The sequence below is a fragment of the Rhamphochromis longiceps genome, linkage group LG22 (assembly GCF_057381845.1).
Source record: "Rhamphochromis longiceps isolate RC_006_pf linkage group LG22, R_longiceps_female_GT1.1, whole genome shotgun sequence".
Taxonomy (NCBI): domain Eukaryota; kingdom Metazoa; phylum Chordata; class Actinopteri; order Cichliformes; family Cichlidae; genus Rhamphochromis; species Rhamphochromis longiceps.
In genome coordinates, this window is record NC_140577.1 from 26,532,365 (window position 1) to 26,556,418 (window position 24,054).

The following is a 24,054-nucleotide window of genomic DNA, read 5'->3' on the forward strand; positions in this document are numbered from 1 at the left end:
TCACTGTCTTTCACTTGCCCACCTCCTGTCGGCTCCCATTGCTCACATCTGAAGCTTTATCCCCAGGGAGAAAGCGGCAGACAGCAGAGGCCCGGTGACACCAAACTCTGGATGAATTTTTCTTCCTAATGTGTCTCCGGGAGTCATTTCTTTTTAGCAGAGAGCATTTCGTTTTTGGACACTGGTCAATTCCATCCTTGCTGGTGCAGAGTATTAAAATCCCATGGGGCTATTGTTCAGAATTGCTGACCACACAGACCTCCAGTTCAAATGCTAAGTGAATGATGTGCCCATCTGCTTTAGCTTCAGGTCTAAATGTGTCCTGTATGGCTGCAGAAGGGAGATCTTGGCATGAATGCAGATGTGCCATGTACTCCAGCATTAATATCTTCTTTCCTTTTCTTGTTTAAGGCAGCATATGTTCAAGTTTTATCTTTGGGAGAAAGAGATTAACCTATTAATACTTGATGGAGTACATTGCTTCTAGCTGATACATCTCAAATGCCTAAAATAAAGTGTTTGTCAGATCACCCAAAGCTTTCTAATCCAACTTGGAATTCTGGGGTCTTCATCTACAAAAGAAAATCCTCCCTCCACTTCATCTGCCACAGTGATTGTCTAGCAGCGCAGACACCTGTGTATGTAAAAACAGATGTAACACGTCCTCTACAAGGATTCTTCCAAAATAGTGTGTTATTTTTTACCATTCATGCAATTCAACAAAAGCATATAAAATGTACACAGAACAATCAGAGCCAGCATCAGAGAGAGCGGGCTTCTGGAAAAGGATGCACTTACTGTCATCAATAACCTTTTGCCCCTTCTTACACAAATATATGTTATCTGGAGTCTAGTGTTATCATAACTAATAAATATGATGGCCAAAGCTATTATCATATAAGTGTTGAAATAAGAGTGTCGCAAATGGGTTCCAAAGGTAAATTTTATTCACATCTTTTAAATTTTTAGCTGTTTGATGGCTTTTCAAATAAGTCATTTTACCAGTAATGGCAGTATTTTTATGACCTACACTCCATTACCCACATTTTTTATATATATATTTTTTGCAAAACATCAACAAGCTGTCATGAAGCTATAGAACATCAATGCACTTTAAATATCAGTAGTTAGATTTCTAGATGCCAACGTCTATAGAAACCATTCAAAGATGTCAGCAGTCTAAAGCTCATGTGGTTTCACTGTTAAGTACGAGGGTGTTAACTGATAGTCCATCATAATTTTAACATAGCTGCCGGGAAGAGGGACAGACCTCAGTGGCAGCTCACAGAGGCAGCTGTTAAAGATGAGGACAATGGCATGAAATGTGCAGATCCACTGGGACTCTCCCCCATTCATCATTTCCTCTTCCAGTGCTCATCTCTTGTCCAGCCCCTCAATCCCTCCATCACTCCCTCTGCCTCTGGCTAATCCCTCTGATTAGACTAATCAAGCAGAATGTCGATTTGGGGCAGGATTGGCTGAGGACAGGCGGGTGGAGAGGACAGGACAGTGACTGCTGTGGTGATGCTCTAATGATGAGTAATGGTGTCTGGAGCAGAAGGTGAACATTCAGTCAGTGAGCTGCTGGTGGCAGACGTGGTTTTAACAGGATTGGGCTGCTACACGGGGCTGATATTGTTAAAAAAAATCTATCAATCCAGTTATACTCAGCCACCCTTGATATGACGGGCCTGATACATATTTTTGGAATTAAATTTCTTTGTTATGATTGATTGTTGCTATTCTATGGGGACGTTTTAGCTTATATCAGCTGTCAGAGAACAAAGCAATCTAACTCGGTACATTTTGCCCTTTTGGGAAGAACATCTTTTAAATCACAAGGTCTCTCAGGAGTTTTCCTTCTCTGTCTTGTTTCTGTCCCCTCAAAGCTGATGTCTCCTCCGTGACATTGGTTATTCTTTTACGTCTCAGCTTCTGATCTATGTTTAGTGAAGCAGCAGCAGCAGGGCTATAGCTGTTACTTCCCCTGTCTGCAGCTCTGTACTGCCTTGCCACTATGTGCTGAGGGCATTGCCCTCATCTTGGTTTATCTAACGTCTCAGCGGTACACTTGGAGATTCAGGCCAACCTTGGAGACAGAAATAACCTCTTTGTGCTTGAAACTGGACGTTCTGCGTCACAGGGACGAGAAGAACTGCAATCACAGTGTTCACACATGACAGCAGTAATTAGGCTTTATCGTTCTTATGTGATTCTCTGCAAGGGCTGAACCTCATTTGTGTTACAAGCGATGCGGAGTTGTTTTGCAAGCTTCTTCTTAAGGCAGCTACATTTTCCTTCCATTGTTTCACTAACCTTTTAGTGTAAGTTTGAAAAGTCAGCAGCAAATGTTGCTGTCTCCATTTAACAAACACTATTCTTCTTATGTGAATTCTTCTTGGAGTGGTTCTAAATTATCCAAATGATGATTTTGCGTGGCTGCTTCTAGGCCATCTTTCACGTTTCTTCCCTATGGTATGCATCAGGGTTCTGTTTTGGGGCATATACTGTTTCTGTTATATTTGTTCCCTCGTCAGAACTTTTAAATACATTTTTATCACTGCATTGCAGATGAAATTCAATTGTATATCTCTTTTAAGCCCCAAGATTCTTTTAGCTACACATCCTACATAAATGCTTAGACTCTGCTAAAAGTTGGATGACTGACAATTTTCTCCATCTTAATGAAGAGAGAACAGAAGTCCTGTTTTTTGCCCCTGACAGATTTGTACCTTAGATAATGGAAATTCTAGGTCCCATTTCCACATTTGCTAAATCGTCTTCTGTCAGGAACCTTGAGGTGACTTCTGATGCAGCGTTCACTCACTCACGCTCATGTTTAATCTTTGGTTTGCTCTTTCTTTTATGACTTAAAAATATTCTCAAGTTGAGTGCCATCGTGTCATACTCTAAATTATTATTCTTGCATCTATTTCATCACGTCTGGATTATTCTAATTCATTGTTCACCTGTCTTAATAAAACATCCCTGTAGTGTCTCCAGGTTCTTCAGAATGCTGAGGCTTCTGACTAAGTCTCCGAAGTTTATTCATTTCAAACTCTTGCTTATTCAGTTACACTGGCTCCCCATCAACTTTAGAGTTCACTTTAAGAGTCTGGTTCTGACTTTTTCCCACTGTGTGGAAAAGCACCAGCGTAAATCAGACAAATTTACATCCATGTGTCCCCATCACATCCCTGAGGCTATGTGAGTTAAAAAAAATACTAGTCTTGACTGACTTACACCTGTGAACTTCCTTGGGTCAAAACTGATGACTGAAGGAGAAGATTGATGTGAAACTGACGGTTCGGTTCGGTTCGATACTTTGGTGTCACAGTTCGATATTTTTTCGATACAAAAAAAATGTTCATGCCTTTTTAATTTGTCATTTATTAAAATTATAAATATATATTTTAACTCAAAAGTACAGTTTTTAAATTTAACCCTAACCCTTGTGCGTGTTTTTTATTTTGACAGCGAATGCACACCTGCGGACCACTTATGTGCAGCCCTGGTTATTTAGCTCGTCATATTGCAGCCACAGAAATTCTTTTGTCCATGAAACCATAAAGCTGCACTTTCTTTTTGCCTTATAGTCTGATTTGTCATAACTTCTCCGTTTTGTGGTAAGCTTTTCTTTGGCTGTCACTTCTTCACCCTGACCTGTCTTATTTGGCTCAGCAGAACTGAAATGCTTTTACACACGGACTCACATAAGCTCAGCGATTCTCTGCGCGATCAACCTCTCACATGTTTAAGCTGCGGGAGATTTCACTTGTCATGTTTGCATAGTAAGCTAACGATTAATAAGACGATGTCAGAGGAATTGGTGCACAAATTATCATCACTCACAGATCAGTGCTGTCGCTCTCTATACACAGTTCGCGCGATTGCAAAGTGAAAGCAAAAAAACAAGCGCAAATTCAAACGCGATTTCAATATGTCACATATTGACAGTGGCTCACAGATGCCAATGACATAATTACCCAGCTACATTTCTGAAAGAATGCAAAAGCATTGACATATATTTTTCCTTCCTACAATAGCCCGACGGGCAGGGCAGAGATAGATTTTGGTAGCCCGACTGAAAAAAATCGCTAGCTCCAGGACGTCGGGCTAGCGATATTGCAAGCCCTGTATCTGATTGAGGAATCACTCATCTTTGGAAAAGAGAGTTTATTACAGAGAAATGTCTCTTTCCAAAATAAAAGCTATACTATCCGCTTCTTCTGGGCTATATTCTCAGCAGCATAAGGAGAATCATGTGCTAACAGCTGTGTAAATGACTCGGCTAAAGTTAGTAGCATGCTTGTTGTTTTGGTCTTTGCACTAGGATGATGTCGGCGTAAATGTGCAGTCATATTCGTTGTGTTCCCACTAGTGCTTTCAGGTTAATCTCGTTGAAATGACCTTAACGTCACAACACGGCAAATCTCCGTTAACGAGCTACCGCCGATCGCCCCGTGTGTGGGGCTAGACGGCCAACACGTTAACGAGCTAACTGCGCTAACACACTAGTTCCCACCCATGTAATTGAGCATTGCATGGCACATCCAACATACTGTTTTACTTTAGTCCATGACTCGCTTACCTTCAGGGTCATACGTCACATGAAAACCAAAATAATTCCAAACGCCAGATCTGAATGAGGGTGGGGGAGGTCCATGTGTCTTGCTAGCTTGCCCTGCGCTCTTCCTCCTGACTATGCTGTCTGTGTTGAGCGCTCAGTGGATCTGCGCTCGACAGTGCAGCCTAGGCGGAGTAGTCGAACACAGATTCACTGAGCGCTCAACACAGACAGCATCGTTGGAAGGAAAGTTGATAAAATAAATTACAAATGTTGTATTGTTCGATACATATGCGTACCGAACCGAAAGCACTGTATCGAACGGTTCAATATCGATACGAATATCGTTGCACCCCTAATATATATATATATATATATATATATATATATATATATATATACATATACACACATTGGGAAGATGGCCCCAACTGACCGAGTGCTCAGTGAATACCTCAGGCAGCAGAAACCCAAGAAAGAGGAGGGAGACGAGGAACCATTATGGAAGGACAGGCCCCTGCACGGTATGTACCACCGGCAGATAGAGGAGGTGGCTGATATCCAGAAATCCTACCAGTGGCTGGACAAAGCTGGACTGAAAGACAGCACAGAGGCACTAATCATGGCAGCACAAGAACAAGCTCTGAGCACAAGATCCATAGAGGCTGGGGTCTATCACACCAGGCAAGACCCCAGGTGCAGGCTGTGTAAAGATGCCCCAGAGACAATCCAGCACATAACAGCAGGGTGCAAGATGCTAGCAGGCAAGGCATACATGCAACGCCATAACCAAGTGGCCGGCATAGTGTACAGGAACATCTGTGCCGAGTATAACCTGGAAGTCCCGAGGTCAAAATGGGAGATGCCCCCAAGGGTGGTGGAGAATGACCGAGCTAAGATCCTGTGGGACTTCCAGATACAGACGGACAAAATGGTGGTGGCTAACCAACCGGACATAGTGGTGGTAGACAAACAGAAGAAGATGGCCGTAGTGATCGATGTAGCGGTTCCGAATGACAGCAATATCAGGAAGAAGGAACACGAGAAGCTGGAGAAATACCAAGGGCTCAGAGAAGAGCTCGAGAGGATGTGGAGGGTGAAGGTAACGGTGGTCCCCGTGGTAATCGGAGCACTAGGTGCGGTGACTCCCAAGCTAGGCGAGTGGCTCCAGCAGATCCCGGGAACAACATCGGAGATCTCTGTCCAGAAGAGCGCAGTCCTGGGAACAGCTAAGATACTGCGCAGGACCCTCAAGCTCCCAGGCCTCTGGTAGAGGACCCGAGCTTGAAGGATAAACCGCCCGCAGGGGCGTGCTGGGTGTGTTTTTTGTTTTTATTTCTATATATATATATATATATATATATATATATATATATATATATATATATATATATATATATATATATATATATATATATACACACACATATATATATATATATCCATAGGTCCCTCATCCTATAACCACAGCATGCCATGGTTCGAGGAACCACGTGGAAAATATATAGTGGGCTATAACTCTTATGTTAAAGGAGTGCATTGTAAGTAAACTGGGAGGAACAGGTGGAGCTACTGATCACAACTGAAAGCAACAGGGCTGGGGCAGGCAATTATAAAAGAGGAACAAGGGTGGGAAGTAAAGTTACGAAGCATGAGCAGGGAAAGCTAAATACAAAACTAACAATAAAGACAGAAAAGAAGATGATTTACACGCAATGAAACACGTTTATCAAGGGGAAGCTATGAGCATAGCACACTGGTCAGTTAGAGTAGAAATGTGAAATATAAGATCTAGTCCAGCTGGTTCTATCACTTAAAAAATGCTTCATTGTGCTTTTGGGTTTTAAACTGGTAAATGTGACCACAGTGTTGGCTTTTTAACTTCCTTCTCCTTACCACTTTCAGAGCCCATGCGTGCCTTGCGTGGTCTGACAGCCACAGAGATCCAGCCCCGGCAGCTGACCCTCCAGTGGGAGCCACTGGGATACAACCTCACCCGCTGTCACACCTACACCTTGTCGCTGTGCTACCGCTACTCAATGCCAACAGGGGGCAGTGGAGGAAACAACGCGACCGTCAGGGAATGCCTGTCTGTGGATCGCAACACTTCTCACTTTACCCTGAGAGACCTGCCACCCTTTCGTGCGGTACACGTTCGGCTAGCGCTCGCCAACCCAGAGGGCAAGAAGGAGAGCAGAGAGGTCACCTTTCAGACTGAAGAAGACAGTGAGTGGGCAGCTTCATTTTTGCCTTGTGAATGCTCGCACTCACATATGCAGGGCTTTGCTGAAATGGCTTGCATTTGTTAACTGCACCATCATTATGGGAGACAGTGATGCTTTTTTATGCATGCACTGAAGCTCTTTATTGTCATTGTTACTTAGCTCTGGCTTCAGAACCTCTTGAATGTGCAGTTGCTCCTTCATGCTCAGATAATTATTGTGCACTTCTTACACAAATGTATGCCTTTAGTCATTCAGTAACAACAAACAACAGAAACACACACACACACACATACTGACTCACAGAATAGGCTGGATCAGCATAAGTAAATGGAGGATCAGCCTTTTAAATGGAGACCAGTGGAACATTAATCAGCTTGAGCCATGGCCGGCAGAAAAAATGGTAAAATGATTTTGCTTATCTTTGTATTAATATTTTCCTGTGTACATCAGCAGATTAAGTATATTCTAATGCAAATTGCTGGTAGAAGTACAGAAGGTCAAACACGCATTGTTATGGAGTGAAAGCAAGATTTTCAGTGTAATAGAAAGCCACTCAGGGATAGCTTTGACCCTGTGGAGAGAGTAAGAGGGGATGATGAGCAACTGGCAGGATTTTCTTAATGCATCTTAAAAATGCATTTAAGCAGCCTGTAAAATGTACTATTGATTTGCATTACTTTATTATATCAGCACCTAAAAACACAAAGCGTTTGAGGAGATATGAAGCAAACAGACAGCGCTCCTAATTACCGACTCCTACACGTTGCTTCTCGAAGGCAGGAGGAAATGCATTTACATAAATGAAGAAAAAACATACAGACAGGAGCATGGTGTTGTGATTTTGTTTGTGGGATTTGACTGGTTTCAAAGTGACAAGTTAAAACACGCATGTCAGAAAAAACAAGCTATGATTGTTTTAGAGGGTTTTTTTCTTAATACTTTACTTGATATTTTGAATGCCAGCACCAATGGAAAGTTTTTTTCTTTTTGAGCCACTGAATGGCAGACTGACAGTGTGACAGTCCCCAATCCCCTTGTCATCCCCCGAGCTGCCATCACCCTCCACAACTACAGTAATTGAGCCACAGCTGGTGACAGTTCCTCCTGCCTGTTTCCTGTTGGGCTCGACAATCAAACGCTGGCGTAGCGCTTTTCTCGCACTGCGTCTCTGCCGCTCGGAGGAAGGAGATTTTCCTGTCAGAGATACAGCAGGAATTTCATGTGTGGTGCTTCGCCTTCCTCGGCTTCAGCTTTTTCTCTCAGGGAAACAGACAGCTCGAAGAAGTTTGATATTGCTGCAGAATTGCTTTCGGTAATTCAGTCATAGCTGATGCACAAACAGAAGAAGCCATTTCTGAGAACCTTTTATCAAATTGCATTAAATCGCATTTACCTCTGAAGCACTTTTTCGGATCAACACAAATACAGATAAGCAAGTGATAACAGGATAAAAAGGCCTAAGATTAAATGATAAAATAAAATAACTACCTAATGCTCAAATGTCAAGACCATGAAGGGCAAAGAAAGACCAATGAAAGAATGTACATCTCTCTTTTTTTCTCTGAAGTGCCAGAAGAGGCTGAACATGTTATTGTGAGAGGACTTTAGAGGCACAGCTGCTAAAGCACAGTATTCTTTACCCCCTAACCTCAATCGTGAAACAGTTAAAGCAGTTATTCTGAGGATCTAAGAGTCCCAGTGGTGCAGTAGGAGCATAGAAGCTCTGATATGTTCCCAGGTGCCAACCCAGGCATGGCTTTATAGACAAATAACAAAGACATTCAAATCCATCCTGTATTTGTCGGGAAGCCATTGCAGGGAAGTTTGCACAGGTATAACAATTTTTCTCTTTCTGTACTAGTTAGGAGTAGTGCCGCATCATTTTAAATACAAAATAATCTGTAGTTCATGTTAAAATCCTGAGAAGTTCCACACCCGTGAAGTCTAAGTCATCACTGGTGATGATCCCAACGCTAACCTCTAACCCCATGCACCCTTGTACCTTCCTGATTTTGCTAGAGCTCATTTAAAGTACATTTCAACATCTGAACTTGAGTCGCTTTCAGCAAGACATTCACACTGATGTCAACTGTTGAATTCTCCCAATTCTTTGAATCTTTGGGCTGAAGGAAGGACAATACTCGGTGTATAAATGCTCAATCAACAATCATTTATTTCCATATAATTCAACAGTCAGAGCATTACAACGTCCGGACGGGAGAGATGCTACCAGAGGGTCAGGCACATGTCTCAAAATGGTGACGGGTTGCTCAGCTTTTTATAGTCTCTAGTGGCCCCCAGCTAGTCGTAAAAGCCAAAACATCACATTTTTTCTCTGTTACAGCGCCTAAGTTATGACCTCGGCAGTTGTTTCTCTGCTTTCTGTAAGGTGGGGGTGTGGAATGTGGTCTATCTATCTCCCCTGTCTTTAGACACAGAGTCTCCTGCTTACAACCTTCTCTTCATGATTCAACAATTAAGCATGTCAAGAAAACAGTGTAACACATTCCCAGCAGATCAAGGATACAGAGTGATGCACATTTATCTAATGAACTAATATGTGAATATGTTCTGTTAACTCAAAAGTATAATGAGAACTAAACTACATACAGCTCACACACTCTATATTAAAGGGTATAATGTGATCTACAGCAGTATTCTAATTCAACTACTTTGATTACATATATAAGGTAACATATAATAACAGAATAATCTAATACAACCAGAATGGGTCTTTTGGCTTAAAGCGTGGAAGCACCCTCAACTTCACCCCGCAATAACGAAGTAGCGCCTGGAGATTTGACACTGTGTAGAACAACGCATGGGACAAAAACCTCGTACCTCCTAAAGCAACAATAAAATGATTTTACTTTATAAAGGTGTGGGTGTCACCTGGGGCCAGACAACAGATTGGCTTAGCACCATAATCAGCTTCTCTCTCTGCCTACGTTATTATTATTTTTAACATAAACTCAGTCATTACTCTGACAGTTTTGCAGGAGTACACAATTAAATCGGTAGAGTGCTTGTGCTGTGATACTAGCCATAACTTTGGACAATGAGCAATTGTTTTGGTCTCTCAGGGGCACACTGAGAGGTCTAAACAATAAATGACTATTTTGAGCCTTCAATATAAAATGGATTAGATAATTGTTTATTTTGTGATAGCTTATTTTCCTCTGCTGTCTTTGCTTGTGCATTTTTGGAGGGGAAAATGTATTTTCATCATAACTGATAGAAACAGAACTTATACTTTATTGTTATTGAAAGTAATGTGAGATTTTTCACAAAAAAATAACTGAAGTTTTGAGTTCTGTAAAATGATAGTAGTGGTGTTTCAGTTGTTGTCAAGTGGGTCTTTCATATGTCATTACCAAAAACACAAGATTTTTAAACAATAGTAAAAATGTACTTAGCTTATATTTATACTTATTAAAAGACTTAATAGGTTCTTTACTGTTAATCTATCACATCACTCCAGGGTGAGGCGTGTAGTACTGTGCTCAGTCACTGGGTAACAACAATGGCACTCATGCCAGCCTTACGAGAGGAAAGCGCTTCTCTCTGCAGAGAACACTGCTGACCATCTGCACTTCACTAAACCTCTGATGGAGAATCCAGTTGGAGTAATGTTTTTGTTTTTTTGTTCTTTAATGAGACCAAACACACGTTTTTGGATGAAGCATTAGAACTTGATGCCATCTGTGAAACATGACAGTGATAGTTTCATACTTTGGTCAAGTTTTACTGCATTTGAAATACGATGGCCTGCTGCCATAGATGGACCAATGAATTTAAAATTATACGAGCAAATCATCAAGCCTTCTGACAGCTGACTGAATCTGAAGAGCAAATAAGGCATGCACCAAGAAAATAACCCTGAGCGTAAAAGTCATTCTACCAAATAACTTTAAAAAGAAACAAGAAGCACTCTGAGAAAGCAGACCCCCGCCAAGACAGATCACTCTGGGCAGCATTTACTTTAAAGGGAACAGCATTTTGTGCACATTCATTCTGTTGTTTTTTCTTCTTTAAATGTACTTTAAAAAGTTTTAGTGCAGTAAAAATAAAGCATTTTGGGGTCAATTAGAAAGAAACGTAGATGTGAAATTTAAACGTCAGCTTAGAGGTCAAATCTGACATGATCTTTGGATTCAAACTATGATGTGATCTTTTCAATCCCCATATAACAGTATCATTTCCTAAATGTTGCCAATACAAACAAGGGCATACAGTGGCTTGCAAAAGTATTCGGCCCCCTTGAACTTTCCCACATTTTGTCACATTACAGCCACAAACATGAATCAATTTTATTGGAATTGACAGACCAATACAAAGTGGTGTACACGTGAGAAGTGGAACGAAAATCATACATGATTCCAAATATTTTTTTACAAATGAATAACTGCAAAGTGGGGTGTGTGTAATTATTCAGCCCCCTGAGTCAATACTTTGTAGAACCACCTTTTGCTGCAATTACAGCAGCCAGTCTTTTAGGGTCTGTCTCTACCAGCTTTGCACATCTAGAGCCTGAAATCTTTGCCCATTCTTCTTTGCAAAACAGCTCCAGCTCAGTCAGATTAGATCGACAGCGTTTGTGAACAGCAGTTTTCAGATCTGCCACTGTAGCTTTAGCATTTAGCAAATGCTAACCTCACAGAGGAAGTAGGTGCAGAGAGGTTCTTTTTTAAAGCTCTCTCATCACCTATTTCAACATCACTGACTGCAGAACCAGAAAGCACAGTGCTGAATATTTTTTTTCACTTCTAGATGTGACTTTACTCTTTCAGCAAGCACCCTTTTAGTGGCTGTCAATGCCAAAGGGTTTCTTTGGACATTCATTTATTCTCAGAACCTAAACTGGCCAGCTCAACACCTGCCTAAAAAATATCTATATAGCACAAAAAATAAATAAAAAAGATACATATAGATGTAGATGCATCTCATTAAACCACAACATGCAGAGGGGTACTCAGGCAGTTGGATTACTTTACTGTTTCTCTGTCGGTACGGTGCTAAAGAAGAAAAATCTGCTGTCATCCTCTGAGACACGGTGCTCTGTTATCAGACAGTATTAGCCAGAATCTCAATTCATCCTGAGGGCTGGGAGCAAGCTGCTTCAGAGTTTTCTTTTCATCACCCCCTTCTGCTCTGTCTCTGTGTTCCCTTCTCTGTCCTCCTCCATCCCTCCTTGGCCCTGTGCCTTTTCACTCTGTCAAAGGTGTTTTTAGCCCCCGGCATGCCTGCCCAGGAGTCTATTAACTCGAGACCCGAGTGGACTGTTTGTTTCAAAGAAGGTTGTTTTCTCTCCTGCTGTAGTTCCTGGCGGCATCGCTCCAGAGTCCCTGACCTTCACCCCGCTCGACGACATGATATTCCTCAAGTGGGAGGAACCCATAGAGCCAAACGGTCTCATCACACAGTATGAGGTAAGCTAACCTCATTACTAACGCAAAAAAGTTCACAACAATGACAACAACTGAATTCACATAACACACACTTATCCTCACTGGGGGTCGGATGTTATTTTTGCCTTGTATATATCTAGTTTTATTCGTCCTCCTTCAGCAAAATGACTCAGATCAATGAGAAGTCTCTTCTGTGGGCTTTAAAGACTCCACTGCTCCCCCTCTTTGATTTCCTCCAGGCCTGTTTTTGTGTGTCTTGCCTAAACCCCGATAGCACACACGAGGCTGAGTTTCTGGAGTAGGTAGGACTCACTTTTCACAGTTCATAGGATTTACTGTACATGTTCATATGGTAATGAAGCTGCGGCCCAGACTTCAGGCTGTAATTACATGGGGGACAACCATTCTAATTACTTATTTGCCTAAGAGATGCCTCCACAAGGGGGCAACTTTAAATGTTTCTAATTAATTATTGATGGCCCCATATCAACTACAGACCTTTGTAGCACAGGCTTCGGAGCTTTTTTTGTGTAAGTACATGTGAAGACCCACTGTGGCTTAACACATGGTCACCGGTCAGGGAGAGAAAACGAGTTTCTTTTCACAAGCAGAGGCCTGAAAAGTGAGGAGCCAGGCAGAGAATCGAGTGCTGCGGTAACCTTGGTGTGCATACAGATGATTCGCCTTCGCCCCAAACCTCCAAACTGCTAGTGCAGTGAATTTAAACTTCTGGATTTATGAGGCTGAAACCAAAATGTGAAAACAATATATTTGTTTGCTGTTACACAGTTGCTTAGAAATTGCTTATTTTGTGATAAGAAAGCTCCAAATGAGAACAATAAATGCCTGCCTTTACTGTTGCTTCTTGCTGCCTTTAACGTTCTGAATTTCACATTGTATTCGGTGATTCCACAGAAGTCTCGCCCTCTAAAAATCAATAAAAACCTCTGCGGTTTACTCAGAAATAACTGCTAGCAATATTTGTTTTTGTATTTTTTGTCAAAGGAACGTTGACTATCCAGAACAGTAAAATGAATTTTCTGAAGATTTGACCACAGGAATGTTTTTCAGTCCTTGTGAATTTTCCCCAAACAGCCAGTGCACCATCTGTGCAGACTTTAGCCATTCAAACGAAGCACATCTGTTATTTCCACCCAGTCACTCTTATTATTTCTCTTATCTCTGTATCTTTGAAGCACTATCGTAAAGCAACAGAATAAGCAGAAATTCCTCCAGAAATGTCCATTTATACCATCCGGTGATGTAAAAGTCATCGGTTATATTCAGTGACTTTGTATGGAACTGCCTCAAGCCTGTAATTTGCTTTTTGCATCCATGCAAATTGAACTTCTTTTTTCTTTCATCAATAAAAGTATTTTTTTGTTTTGTTTTTAATTTTAACTTTGCCTTCTCTCATTCTTGCTTTATGCACACAGAGACTAGTATGTTAACTGTTTTTGAGCTTACTTGAGAGGGATTTGGTTCAATTCAGTTTCATTTATACAGCGCCAAATCACAACAACAGTCACCTCAAGGCGCTTTATATTGTAAGGTAGACCCTACAACAACATCCAACAATCATATGACCCCCTATCAGTAAGCACTTTGGCAACAGTGGGAAGGGAAAACTCCCTTTTAACAGGAAGAAACCTCCAGAAGAACCAGGCTCAGGGAGGGGCGGGGCCATCTGCCGCGACCGGTTATGGAGAGAGAAGGAAGACGGGATGAAAGGCATGCTGTGGAAGAGAGCCAGCGATTAATAACCAGTATAATTCAATGTAGAGAGGTCTAAAGTAGTTGATTTACCGTAATTGTCGGGCTATAAGCCGCTACTTTTTGCACAATCTTTGAACCCTGCGGCTTTTAGTCAGGTGCGGCTTTTCTATGGATTATCCATGATTTTCGTCATATCGTAAGACGATTTGTTTTGTTTGTTCCGCTGTTGTACGGCACTACGTTGCCTGGCGGAAGGGCATGTGATCAGACACACAGTATCGGGGTTCAAGAGTGGTATGTTGGTCACATGTCCATCCGCCAGGCAACATAGTGCCATACAAGTAGCGCGAAAAACAAACTTCAAAGTAGCGCTACACATTCAGCGGGAGTCGTGGATGATGTGCGGCAATAAACTTGCGAAAAGCAAGTTGTGCTCAACTCCACCGGTGGATTCTGACAGCGTGGAAAAGTGTGAAAACATCCACGATCACCAACGGATTTCGAAGGGCTGGACTGCTGCATGATGGAGAGGAGGACACCGCCACGGCCCTTCTGAGGGTGTTCGACTCCGACACTGACAACGAGGATTTGTTTGGTTTTGTAAGTGACAACGAAGGAAAGAAGCTGAGAGTGGATGACGAAGCCACCCTGAGCCTGTTCGTTTCCGACACTGGAGAAGAGGACTTTGGTGGTTTTAGTGCGCAGGAAGAAGAGAAAGATGGTGGTGAATGACTGACTTTTCTTCTTGTTGAAGCCGTGTCGCTGCACCTGAGCCTAAAAGGTAGTCCGAATCTATTTTTCTGGTGTGCTGTAGGTTATTGTTATGTACTACATTTGTTACTCATTTATGAAGCACAGTACATGTTTCGTACTTGTAATTACCGCTACTTGTACATATACCTAAAAAGTTGTGCAAATATGTACCCATAACTTGTTTTTCAAAATATTAATAAAAGGGGTGTGTCTCCAAACAGCCATCTCTTTCCTGACAATTCCCTTTGTGCATATTCTCTTACATATGATAAGTCAACATTGAAACACCTGCGGCTTTTAGTCAGGTGCGGCTAATGTATGTACAAAACAGGATTTTCCCCTGATTTTAGCTTGTGCGGCTAATATTCAGGTGCGCTTTGTAGTCCGGGAAATACGGTATTTCTCCCAAAAGAAATTGTATATCTTTTTTCTAGCTCCGACTGCTTATATATCCACAAAGTCTTGGTTGCATTAAAATTCCTATAAACACGTAAGCATGGCTTTAGCAAAAACATGTAATTCAGAAAAACACATTTAGTTCAATAAGATGTTTCCTATTATGAGGGCACTGTTGCTAATTTTCTGATTTTAACCGCAATTCAGAACCACAGATACAGTCCGTACAGACAGCATGAAAAGAGACTATAATACTCATTGAAGTTTTTTTTAAAAAAACGGCTCGCGATAAGGAGCTGGCTCGCGCCGTTCACGCAGTGTTGCCAACTTAGCGACTTTGTCGCTATATTTAGCGAGTTTTCAGACCCCCTTAGCGACCTTTTTTTTCTAAAAAAACGACTAGCGACAAATCCGGCGACTTTTTCTGGTGTTATGGGAGACTTATTTATGACGACTTTTTGACGTGAAAGCAGGTATCGCTTTTACTCTCAACAAGCAGCGGGTGCTGCCGTGGGTACCTCGCCCGTTCCAAAGCGCTCACGGGTGGAGGATAGTCCTCCCCCAGCTGCTATCAGGGCAGCAGATGTTCACACCTATGCGTCACAACTGCAAATGAATCGCGCATGAGCAAAGCCGCTGCTCCCGCACTGACTGTAACGCAGTCAGTTCTTCTTTTACTGTTATGCTGTTTTGTGGATCACAAAACTACTTATAAACACACACTCTCACACACAAAGTAACTCCACCAGAGTGCCTATTTCGGGTCACTTTTGCTGGTCCAAGCCCAGGTAAAGGAGCAGGGTTGGAATTGTGACATTAAAAAAAACAATAACTGCTAAAATAAATTTTATTTGTAGTTCTAAATAAACTCTAACTGCATTTAGGACGTTTTTTACTCACTTTATGTCTCTTCCACAATGTTATTTCTCTCCCCAACAACGTAGGTTACAATTATATTAGCATGACCAATTATGCAAATTAGGCAATGACATCATTTAGCGACTTCTAGCGACTTTTAGGACAGCCAATAGCGATTTTCCTTACTGAGGAGTTTCCAACACTGCGTTAACGTCAAAGATCTGGCTCTAAGAGCCATTTCGTTCGTGACCGACGCATCACTAGAGCTTTGGGTTGTACTGCCAACTGCCCCGAGGTAAAGTGTTAACATTTCAGTGTCAAGATACTGTCAGGTAGAAGGAAGAGGCTCTTTTACAGCCAACCTGAGTTCCTCAGTTTTATGTCTCTTGATTTACAGACTTACACACATTCATCAAACAGCAACAAGGAAACAACCTCATACTGCTTTTAATTCATACTTGTCATCTTTAGTATGTGTTATTTTTCTCTGGTTTTTACCCTAATCCTGAATGCTGTGTAAAATCAGCCTGCGAGTGCTATAGAACGTAGATATGACACTAAGTCTACCTGATTATCTGTGGCTAACTTTAGCACAAGATTTATTAGACCTGCACCGTGAGTCGACATCTTTTTGCTGTAGCCTTAAGATTAATTGAGAGGCATTTCTGTGAGAAGGATTTCAAATAAAATGCCATCTAAATTTAATCTTTTACCCGTGTGAGTAACAAGCTAAGGATTCTGTAAAGAATATCAGACAAGCTGTATGAGCTTATACGGTCTGATCTGGTCTGACCTAGGAATGTTATCACTGCCACACCGCTTTTCCCTTATATGAACACTTGCTTAACAGCAGCTAAAAATCCAACTGTTATGTAAAAATGTTATGTAAATGTCATAACTGCAAAGCTGTTACGTGTCACATTCATTTTTAATTTTGCATCCAACAGTATGTGGGTCTATAAATCTTTCCTGTGTTCCAGACATTAGATATTCATGCTCCCTAGAGGCTTAAAACTAACTTTAACTAGCTAACTTATAACGCTTCTTATTTCTCGAGTGTTTCTCTGGCACATCAGAGTTTTCAAATATCATGGGAATTACAGTACTTAGTAGTTAATTCTTCTGCCACTCCACATTTCTTTGCATGTTGCTAGGAAAATGGGCAATAGAGCAGTTTATTGAAACATGTGCAAACATACATGCAGACCTTCCCAAAGTGTGGGGCCGCTCCCCCATTGCAGGGGGGCGCGGTATGAAAAGGGGAAAAAAAGCAAAAAAACAAGCTTAGACACTGCCAGCATAATGGACAGGTTTTTTTTACAGGGATCCCACACAAACGCAAAGCAGGAGATGAAGCATCGCTGAATATGTTTCCAAACCAACTTCATTCTAAGCCAAAGACTAGAAAATATGGTGAAGCATATCTTCCCTTTGGCTTCACCTGCACAAGTGCCGAGGTAGGTCTCCCCTACAGAATTGGACTTCCCTGCGTCGGGAGCAGCGCTGGGCTCTCCAAATCACAGACAAACAGTATCCCACATTCTTTTTAGTTCACAAACACTTCTTGTAATGACTAACTACTCCTGACATTTTGGAGATGTTAGCTCTTTATACAGTAAAGTTACAGTGGGATACAAATAACATCAGGCTGATCCTGCCACGATTTGTTCCCCCGGTTCAAATCCCGGACAAACAGTATCCCACAGCTGTTTATGTTTTTAAACCAATTTCCACAGAGAGGCATTTTTTGAAAAATGTATTGATAGCAATGTTGAATATTATTACACAGGAAAAAAAAACCACGTAAAATAATCACACCGTGACGCCTCTGCCTTTCTAAATAGAGGGACAGTAAGTGTGTGTGTATATAAGCGTGTAAAACCTGAAGATAGAGACAAAATACTGCTAATCTGAATATCTGCCATTCTACAATTCATCTCACATAAACAATAACGTGGCGCACAGCGTGACATAAAAATAGGCACATACCTTTGACGTGTGACGAACTCTGTATTCCTCGCCCACACATAAACACAAAAAAGGAGTTTTAAAAAATCTCCGTTTTCGGTGATTGCAAATGCCGTTTACATGTGGATGAAACAGCTGCGTTTTCAAAAATACCCCTGTAGGTGTGCAGGTAGTGTAAAAAAGTTAGTAGTTTATTTTCTTACTACCTGTAATTTATTGCAGATTACTTGTATTTACTTACTTGTTTACTAAATGTTTGAGGTGTGAAATAAACGGCAATGGAGCAAAATATGGGTGTGTGGTTGGAAGATGTGTTAGTGCGCGAACATTTTTCTTGTAAAACAAAGGGGGGCCCAGCAAAAAAAGGTTTTTGAGCTTGAAAATCTGTGTTTTGTATAATCACGCACAGCCTGACAGCGAACAGATACATGCATCAGGTCCTGTGTTGGGTCTTTGCTGTTTTGTTCCTTCTTCTTAAGGTCATGGCTTTCACGTTTGCCTGCTGTAGGTACAGCCCCTTCTTCTTTTGTCCTCCACTTGTTCTGTTTCCTCAGTTTTTTTAAGGGCACACTGGAGTTTGGCTAACAGCTCTTTGGGAATCATCTTATTGGGACAAAAATACTATTGTATGCCTGTCACACTGTGTTATCTTTGGCATTTTTCATAGATGTCTCTAAAGAAATTGGAACAAATTATGTGTTTTTGTGGGAAAGGATTTGTAACAAAATGTGTCAAAATGTAAAAGTGGTTCTTTTCTAAGTTGTCTGTATTGACTGTACTAGTTCATCCTTTGAATTAGGTGCATTTTTAATGCTTAAATGATTCGTAGGTCGATATTAAGAGGCTGAACAATTTTTTTTTTAAAAGAACATTCCTCTGAAGTCTTTCCTCTGAGAAAGACTTTCTAAAGGCCTGGAAAAAAGTTTCTCAAGACCACTTGAAAAAAATGAAAAAGTCTCATCTCCAAAAGTTGATTCTGTTCATCTGGATGTAGCATTTTGTGGGAGAAACGCTACATCACTCATCCAAGTGACTTCTTCAGTCTCTGCTGACTGCAGGTTCTCCAATATTCTAAACAGTAGATTTGCATAATGACCGAAACCAACCCACTGAAGGCTGGTTTTGTCACTACTCAGGGATGAAAATGCTTATGAGCCCCTGAAAGGAGACCCAGGAGGTGGTTACAGGAAGAGGGTGATAGATTGTCTGGTCTGAAGCAGTTAGACCAAGACAAGGCTATTGACCGGACCTCATACCACAGGCTGTACTCAGGGGAGTCTACACAAAGTCTGTATGGTTTACTGAAGATACATAAACAGGGTGCACCTTTAAGACCGATTGTCTGCATGATCAATTCCGTCACCTATAACATCTCCGAGTTTTTGGCTTCAATCCTCTACCAGGTAGGCAGCTCTGAACACCACGTCCAGAACACTTTGGATTTTGTTGAGAAGGTGAGAGACGTCATTATGGAAGCAGATGAAACCATGGTCTCATATGACGTTACATCTCTCTTCACTTGCATCCCAAGCGTTGGAGGTAGTGCGTAAGAGATTACAGGATGACACCAACCTCAACAACAGGACCACTTTCAGCATCGACCAAGTGTGTTTGCTTTTGGAACTGTGTCTTCATTCCACCTACTTCTCATACAAGGGTCAGTTCTACAGGCAGAAACATGGGTGTGCCATGGGCTCCCCAGTTTCACCCATCGTGGCCAATTTGTACATGGAAGAAGTAGAAAAGAGGGCTTTGCTGTCCTACCCTGGAACACCACCAAGCCATTGGTTCAGATATGTGGATGTCACCTGGGTGAAAATCAGGTCTCAGGACGTTCCACATTTTACGGATCACATTAACTCGGTGGACCAACACATCACGTTCACCAGGGAGGATATGAAAAATGGCAAGTTGGCCTTCTTAGACTGTGCGATTTCCATCAGTAATGGGGGAGTGGTTATCCCAGCTGGACGTTTGTCAAAGCTGGGATGGCGCCAAAAGAAAGCTCCAGCCAATCCAGCAGAGAAGGACAACTGCTGCCTAAGCGAAAACCTGTAGTGATCCCGTATGTGTCAGGAGTATCGGAGCAGTTGAGACGCATTTTTTCTAAACACCGGGTCTCTGTGGCTTTTAAACCCCAAAACACGCTGCGCCAAAAATTGGTCCACCCCAAGGATTGGGTCCCCGACACAAACAGAGTAACATAGTGTACGCTGTTAAGTGCCAGGAGGATTGCCAGGATTTATACATCGGGGAAACCAAACAACCTCTGGTGAAGCGGATGGCACAACACAGAAGAGCTACCTCGTCAGGCCAGGACTCTGCAGTCTATTTACACCTACAGGCCAGTGGACACTCTTTCAAGGATGAGGATGTACACATCCTGGACAGGGAGGAACGCTGGTTTGAGCGCAGAGTAAAGGAGGCCATTTACGTGAAAAGGGAAAGACCATCTCTGAATCGAGGAAGGGGCCTAAGGGTACATCTTTCGCCATCTTACAATGCTGTGATTGCAGCCATTCCCCAACTCTCTGTGAATGGTACTCGTGGCCATTGATCAGTGGTCTTTGATCAGTGGTTGTTGATCAGTGGTCATGAGAATTTGCATAATTAAGATTAATGAACTGACCTCCCAGCCCATTGTTCCTTCAGTGGGCTGGTTTCAGTCATTATGCAAATGTACTGTTTATAAGATTGGGGAAACCTGCAGTCAGCTGAGACTGAAGAAGTCACTTGGATGAGTGACGAAACGTTTCTCCCACAAAACGCTACGTCCAGATGAACAGAATCAACTTTTGGAGATTTACTTACCTGGATGATTGAGAATGCATCAAGACGAAAAAGTCTCATATAACAAAATGAGGGGTGTCTCAAGACTTTTGCATATTAGTGTATCTAAGAAGTTTCATAGTTTGCGATTCACTGATGGAATTTCGCTGAGGATTTTCTATGAGTCTGTGGTGGCCAGTGCGATCCTCTATGCTGTTGCATGCTGGGGGAGCAGGCTGAGGGTCGCAGATGCCAACAGACTTAATAAACTGATCCGTAAGGCCAGCAATGTTGTGGGGATGGAGCTGGACTCCCTCAAGGTGGTGTCGGAGAGGCGGATGCTGTCCAAGATAAACACAATGTTGGATAACACCTCCCACCCACTCCATGACATGTTGGTCAGTCACAGGAGCTCGTTCAGTGAGAGACTGAGATTACCGAAAAGCACCACTGAACGACACAGGAAATCATTCCTGCCTGTGGCCATCTCCCTGTACAACGCATCCACTTAACACACTGTTTGCTGCTACAACTACACATGTTTCTTTTCCAAATATTTATTTATAAGTGACTTATGTATGTATGTATGTATATATATGTATATATTGTACTATTCTTAGTTAGCGTATTGTCTGTCTTGTCTTAATGTTGGTTTAAAATGGAGCACTGTAACAAAAAATAATTTCCCCCAGGGATCAATAAAGTATTCTGATTCTGATTCTGAAACCACAAAATGACAAGCTTAGTGGGTTTTGTGATCAACTAAGCTTTATTTGTCATCACTTCTATTTTTAGGTGAAATTACTTGATAGTGGATCGATCACACCATTTTCCCCCAGGCTTACATGCTCCGTCTTAATTGCTATGAGTTGTCATAGTGGTATATTAATATGCTTACATTATTATCCCTTCTCTTAATTGCTTATCCAGTTCAGGGTCACAAGGGGGATAAAGCATGAAAAGAACATCATATCCTGTTAAAAAGATCAAAAAGAGCCTGAACCTTTCTGGTAGAAAAGCAAGAACAGACTTGCACAGGTCTGGATTAGATTAGATAAGGTTTGGACCATTTTAATACAGTATCTTCATTTACTCTATTTTCAGATCAGTTACCAGAGTATTGAGTCATCAGATCCAGGTATTAATGTGCCAGGTCCTCGCCGTACAGTGTCCAAGCTGAGAAATGAGACCTACCACATGTTCTCCGGCCTCCATCCTGGAACCACCTACCTGGTGTCTGTCCGGGCCAGAACTGCCAAGGGCTTTGGCCAGACTGCACTCACTGAGATCACCACCAACATTTCTGGTGAGTCTTTGCACTGACTGCTGTATGTGTGTCTACATGTGCGTAAGAGATTTTCTCTTGACTGGTATTTAATGATAAATTCAGATTTTCAGTGGCTGTAACAGGACAAGTCTAAAGAAAAAAAAACATGTTTTTTTTTAATGATAGGAGACTATGTCATGATATGTAATTCCCTCCCTTTGAAGAGCTTTGGTTGAATTGCACATTTAATTTTAAACTGTACAAATTATTTTCATTCTGTACACCTTTCAGATGCACACTGGCTTAGTTTGATAGAATAACAGCAGCGCAAATTATAGCCAAGTACAAATGTTCAGCTTGAATGGTTTGGGTGAAAACAGCTTTGTTCACATCACCGCGGCCTGCGTTTTCCATTCAAAGGACACGCAGCTGTTCAGAAATTAGAGAAGCGGTGTTTGTCAGGGAAGAGGTTACCGCTATGGATCTCAAGATTCTGTTCTGTCTGTGGGGATTGTGAAACACTCCCCCCCTGATTGGTGTCTGCAGGCCATTTTCACTAATGGTGTTTACTCTGATGAAACATCACTTGCTATTGTTGTGTCTCCCTCATACAGCAAGTGGGGGGTAAATGGAGTGTGTGGATGATTTAGATTCATTCAGGAATCCACACAAAAGCAGTTAAAGGAAATAAAGCTTCCTCAAAAGGTCTGCAGTTATTGCGTTTTCCTTCTTTCTGGAGATGTATCTGTATAAAATCTCCTGATGCAGGCTTTAATAATGTTTCAGGCTTCTTCTTGTTAAAATGATCTGATTATGTTAATCCGAACAGCAAAACAAAAAGACATTTTCTTCTGTCAAATTACATATTGAGCTCCTAAAAACAATTAACTGTGTGCCAAATCTAGAACTAAACAAGACTGTTTAGCTAATGATGTTGACTTTTTGTGTGTATTTCAAGGTCTAGGTAGCAAGTCAGATAATTAGGTAGTATTTCTGAAACAGCTTGAGGGCTGCAGCGGTCAGCGATGGGACCTCACGACAGATCATGGTCCAACAACAGGATGGTTAGAAATGTTCCAGAACAAACTGATCTATGCAGGATCTTTGTCCAGAGATGGAACACTGCACCCCCGCAGGTCCTGGCAGCATACAAAGTCTGAACTGGACATATTGTTTAGGTTATTAGAAAGTGCTTTAACTTCTATTTTTTTGTCACCCTTATTTTTGCCACATTTTTCCACCTCTGCCAAGGAGAATATGTTTTTGGCAGTGTTTGCACGTGTGTCATTCAAAGTTTTTGAAAGAATTCTGATAAAACTTTGTAGGGGTGTAGAGTGGGGTCATGTTAACAATTCATTAAAATGTGGCTTGCATGCACCGAGGTCTTCAAGGTCAACTTAATGATTTATTGGTCAAAAACTGGCAAAAAACCTCATAACTTAACTAACTATGATTCTTACAAGTGTGGTGTGTATAGTCAAAATACAATACTGCATACAGATTTAAAATATGTCTCATTTACCTCTGACCTCTCCTTCAAGATCAAATAAGGTCAACATTTTATTAAATGTCTTTTATCTTTAAAACTGCTTAGAATTGTCAACATTTAGGAAATGATAACGGTATAGGAGGATTCTAAGTATGACATTATAGTTTGTCACATTTGACCTCTGATGTCAATTTAATATTTCACATCTGCCTTCCTTTCAAGTTGACCCCAAAATACGTTGTATCTAAAAGAAAGTATTGTCAAAACAAAGAGAACGATGTGCCTCGTTAGCTGCCAGCATGTAAAAGACAGCGAGCGGCCTTGGCACAGGTTTGCATTCTGAGTGTTTCTTCTTGAATTTGTTTCTGCACTTTTTGTTACATTTGTGTTTCATAACTTATTTCAAACAAACAAATGTAAGTTACAAAAGATTAATTTCCTTGACTGTGTCTTAACATTACACTGAAAACAGAGCAAAGCATAAGAGTTTGGATTGTTCAGCGAAGGAGTATAGCAACGAATTTTATGAAACAGTCTTTGCAAAAAGTGGAAATTGTGACATTCGCTGTTGTACTGAATTTTTCTGCATACTATAGTCCATTGCAGTCCTTTTCCAGTTTGTTGCACTTACATTATGT

General features: G+C 41.4%; 1 protein-coding gene across 3 annotated transcripts in view; it reads left to right on the top strand.

Annotated features, from left to right (window-relative positions):
* LOC146644220 (receptor-type tyrosine-protein phosphatase U-like) overlaps positions 1 to 24,054 on the top strand; it is a 258,409-nt gene that overhangs the window by 168,023 nt on the left and 66,332 nt on the right. For all 3 annotated transcript variants that reach the window (XM_085397138.1, XM_085397139.1, XM_085397140.1), the window contains exons 8-10: positions 6,473 to 6,793; positions 12,112 to 12,221; positions 21,765 to 21,966. In XM_085397138.1, the coding sequence (XP_085253264.1) occupies positions 6,473 to 6,793; positions 12,112 to 12,221; positions 21,765 to 21,966 (633 nt within the window). The remainder of the gene's footprint in view (positions 1 to 6,472; positions 6,794 to 12,111; positions 12,222 to 21,764; positions 21,967 to 24,054) is intronic.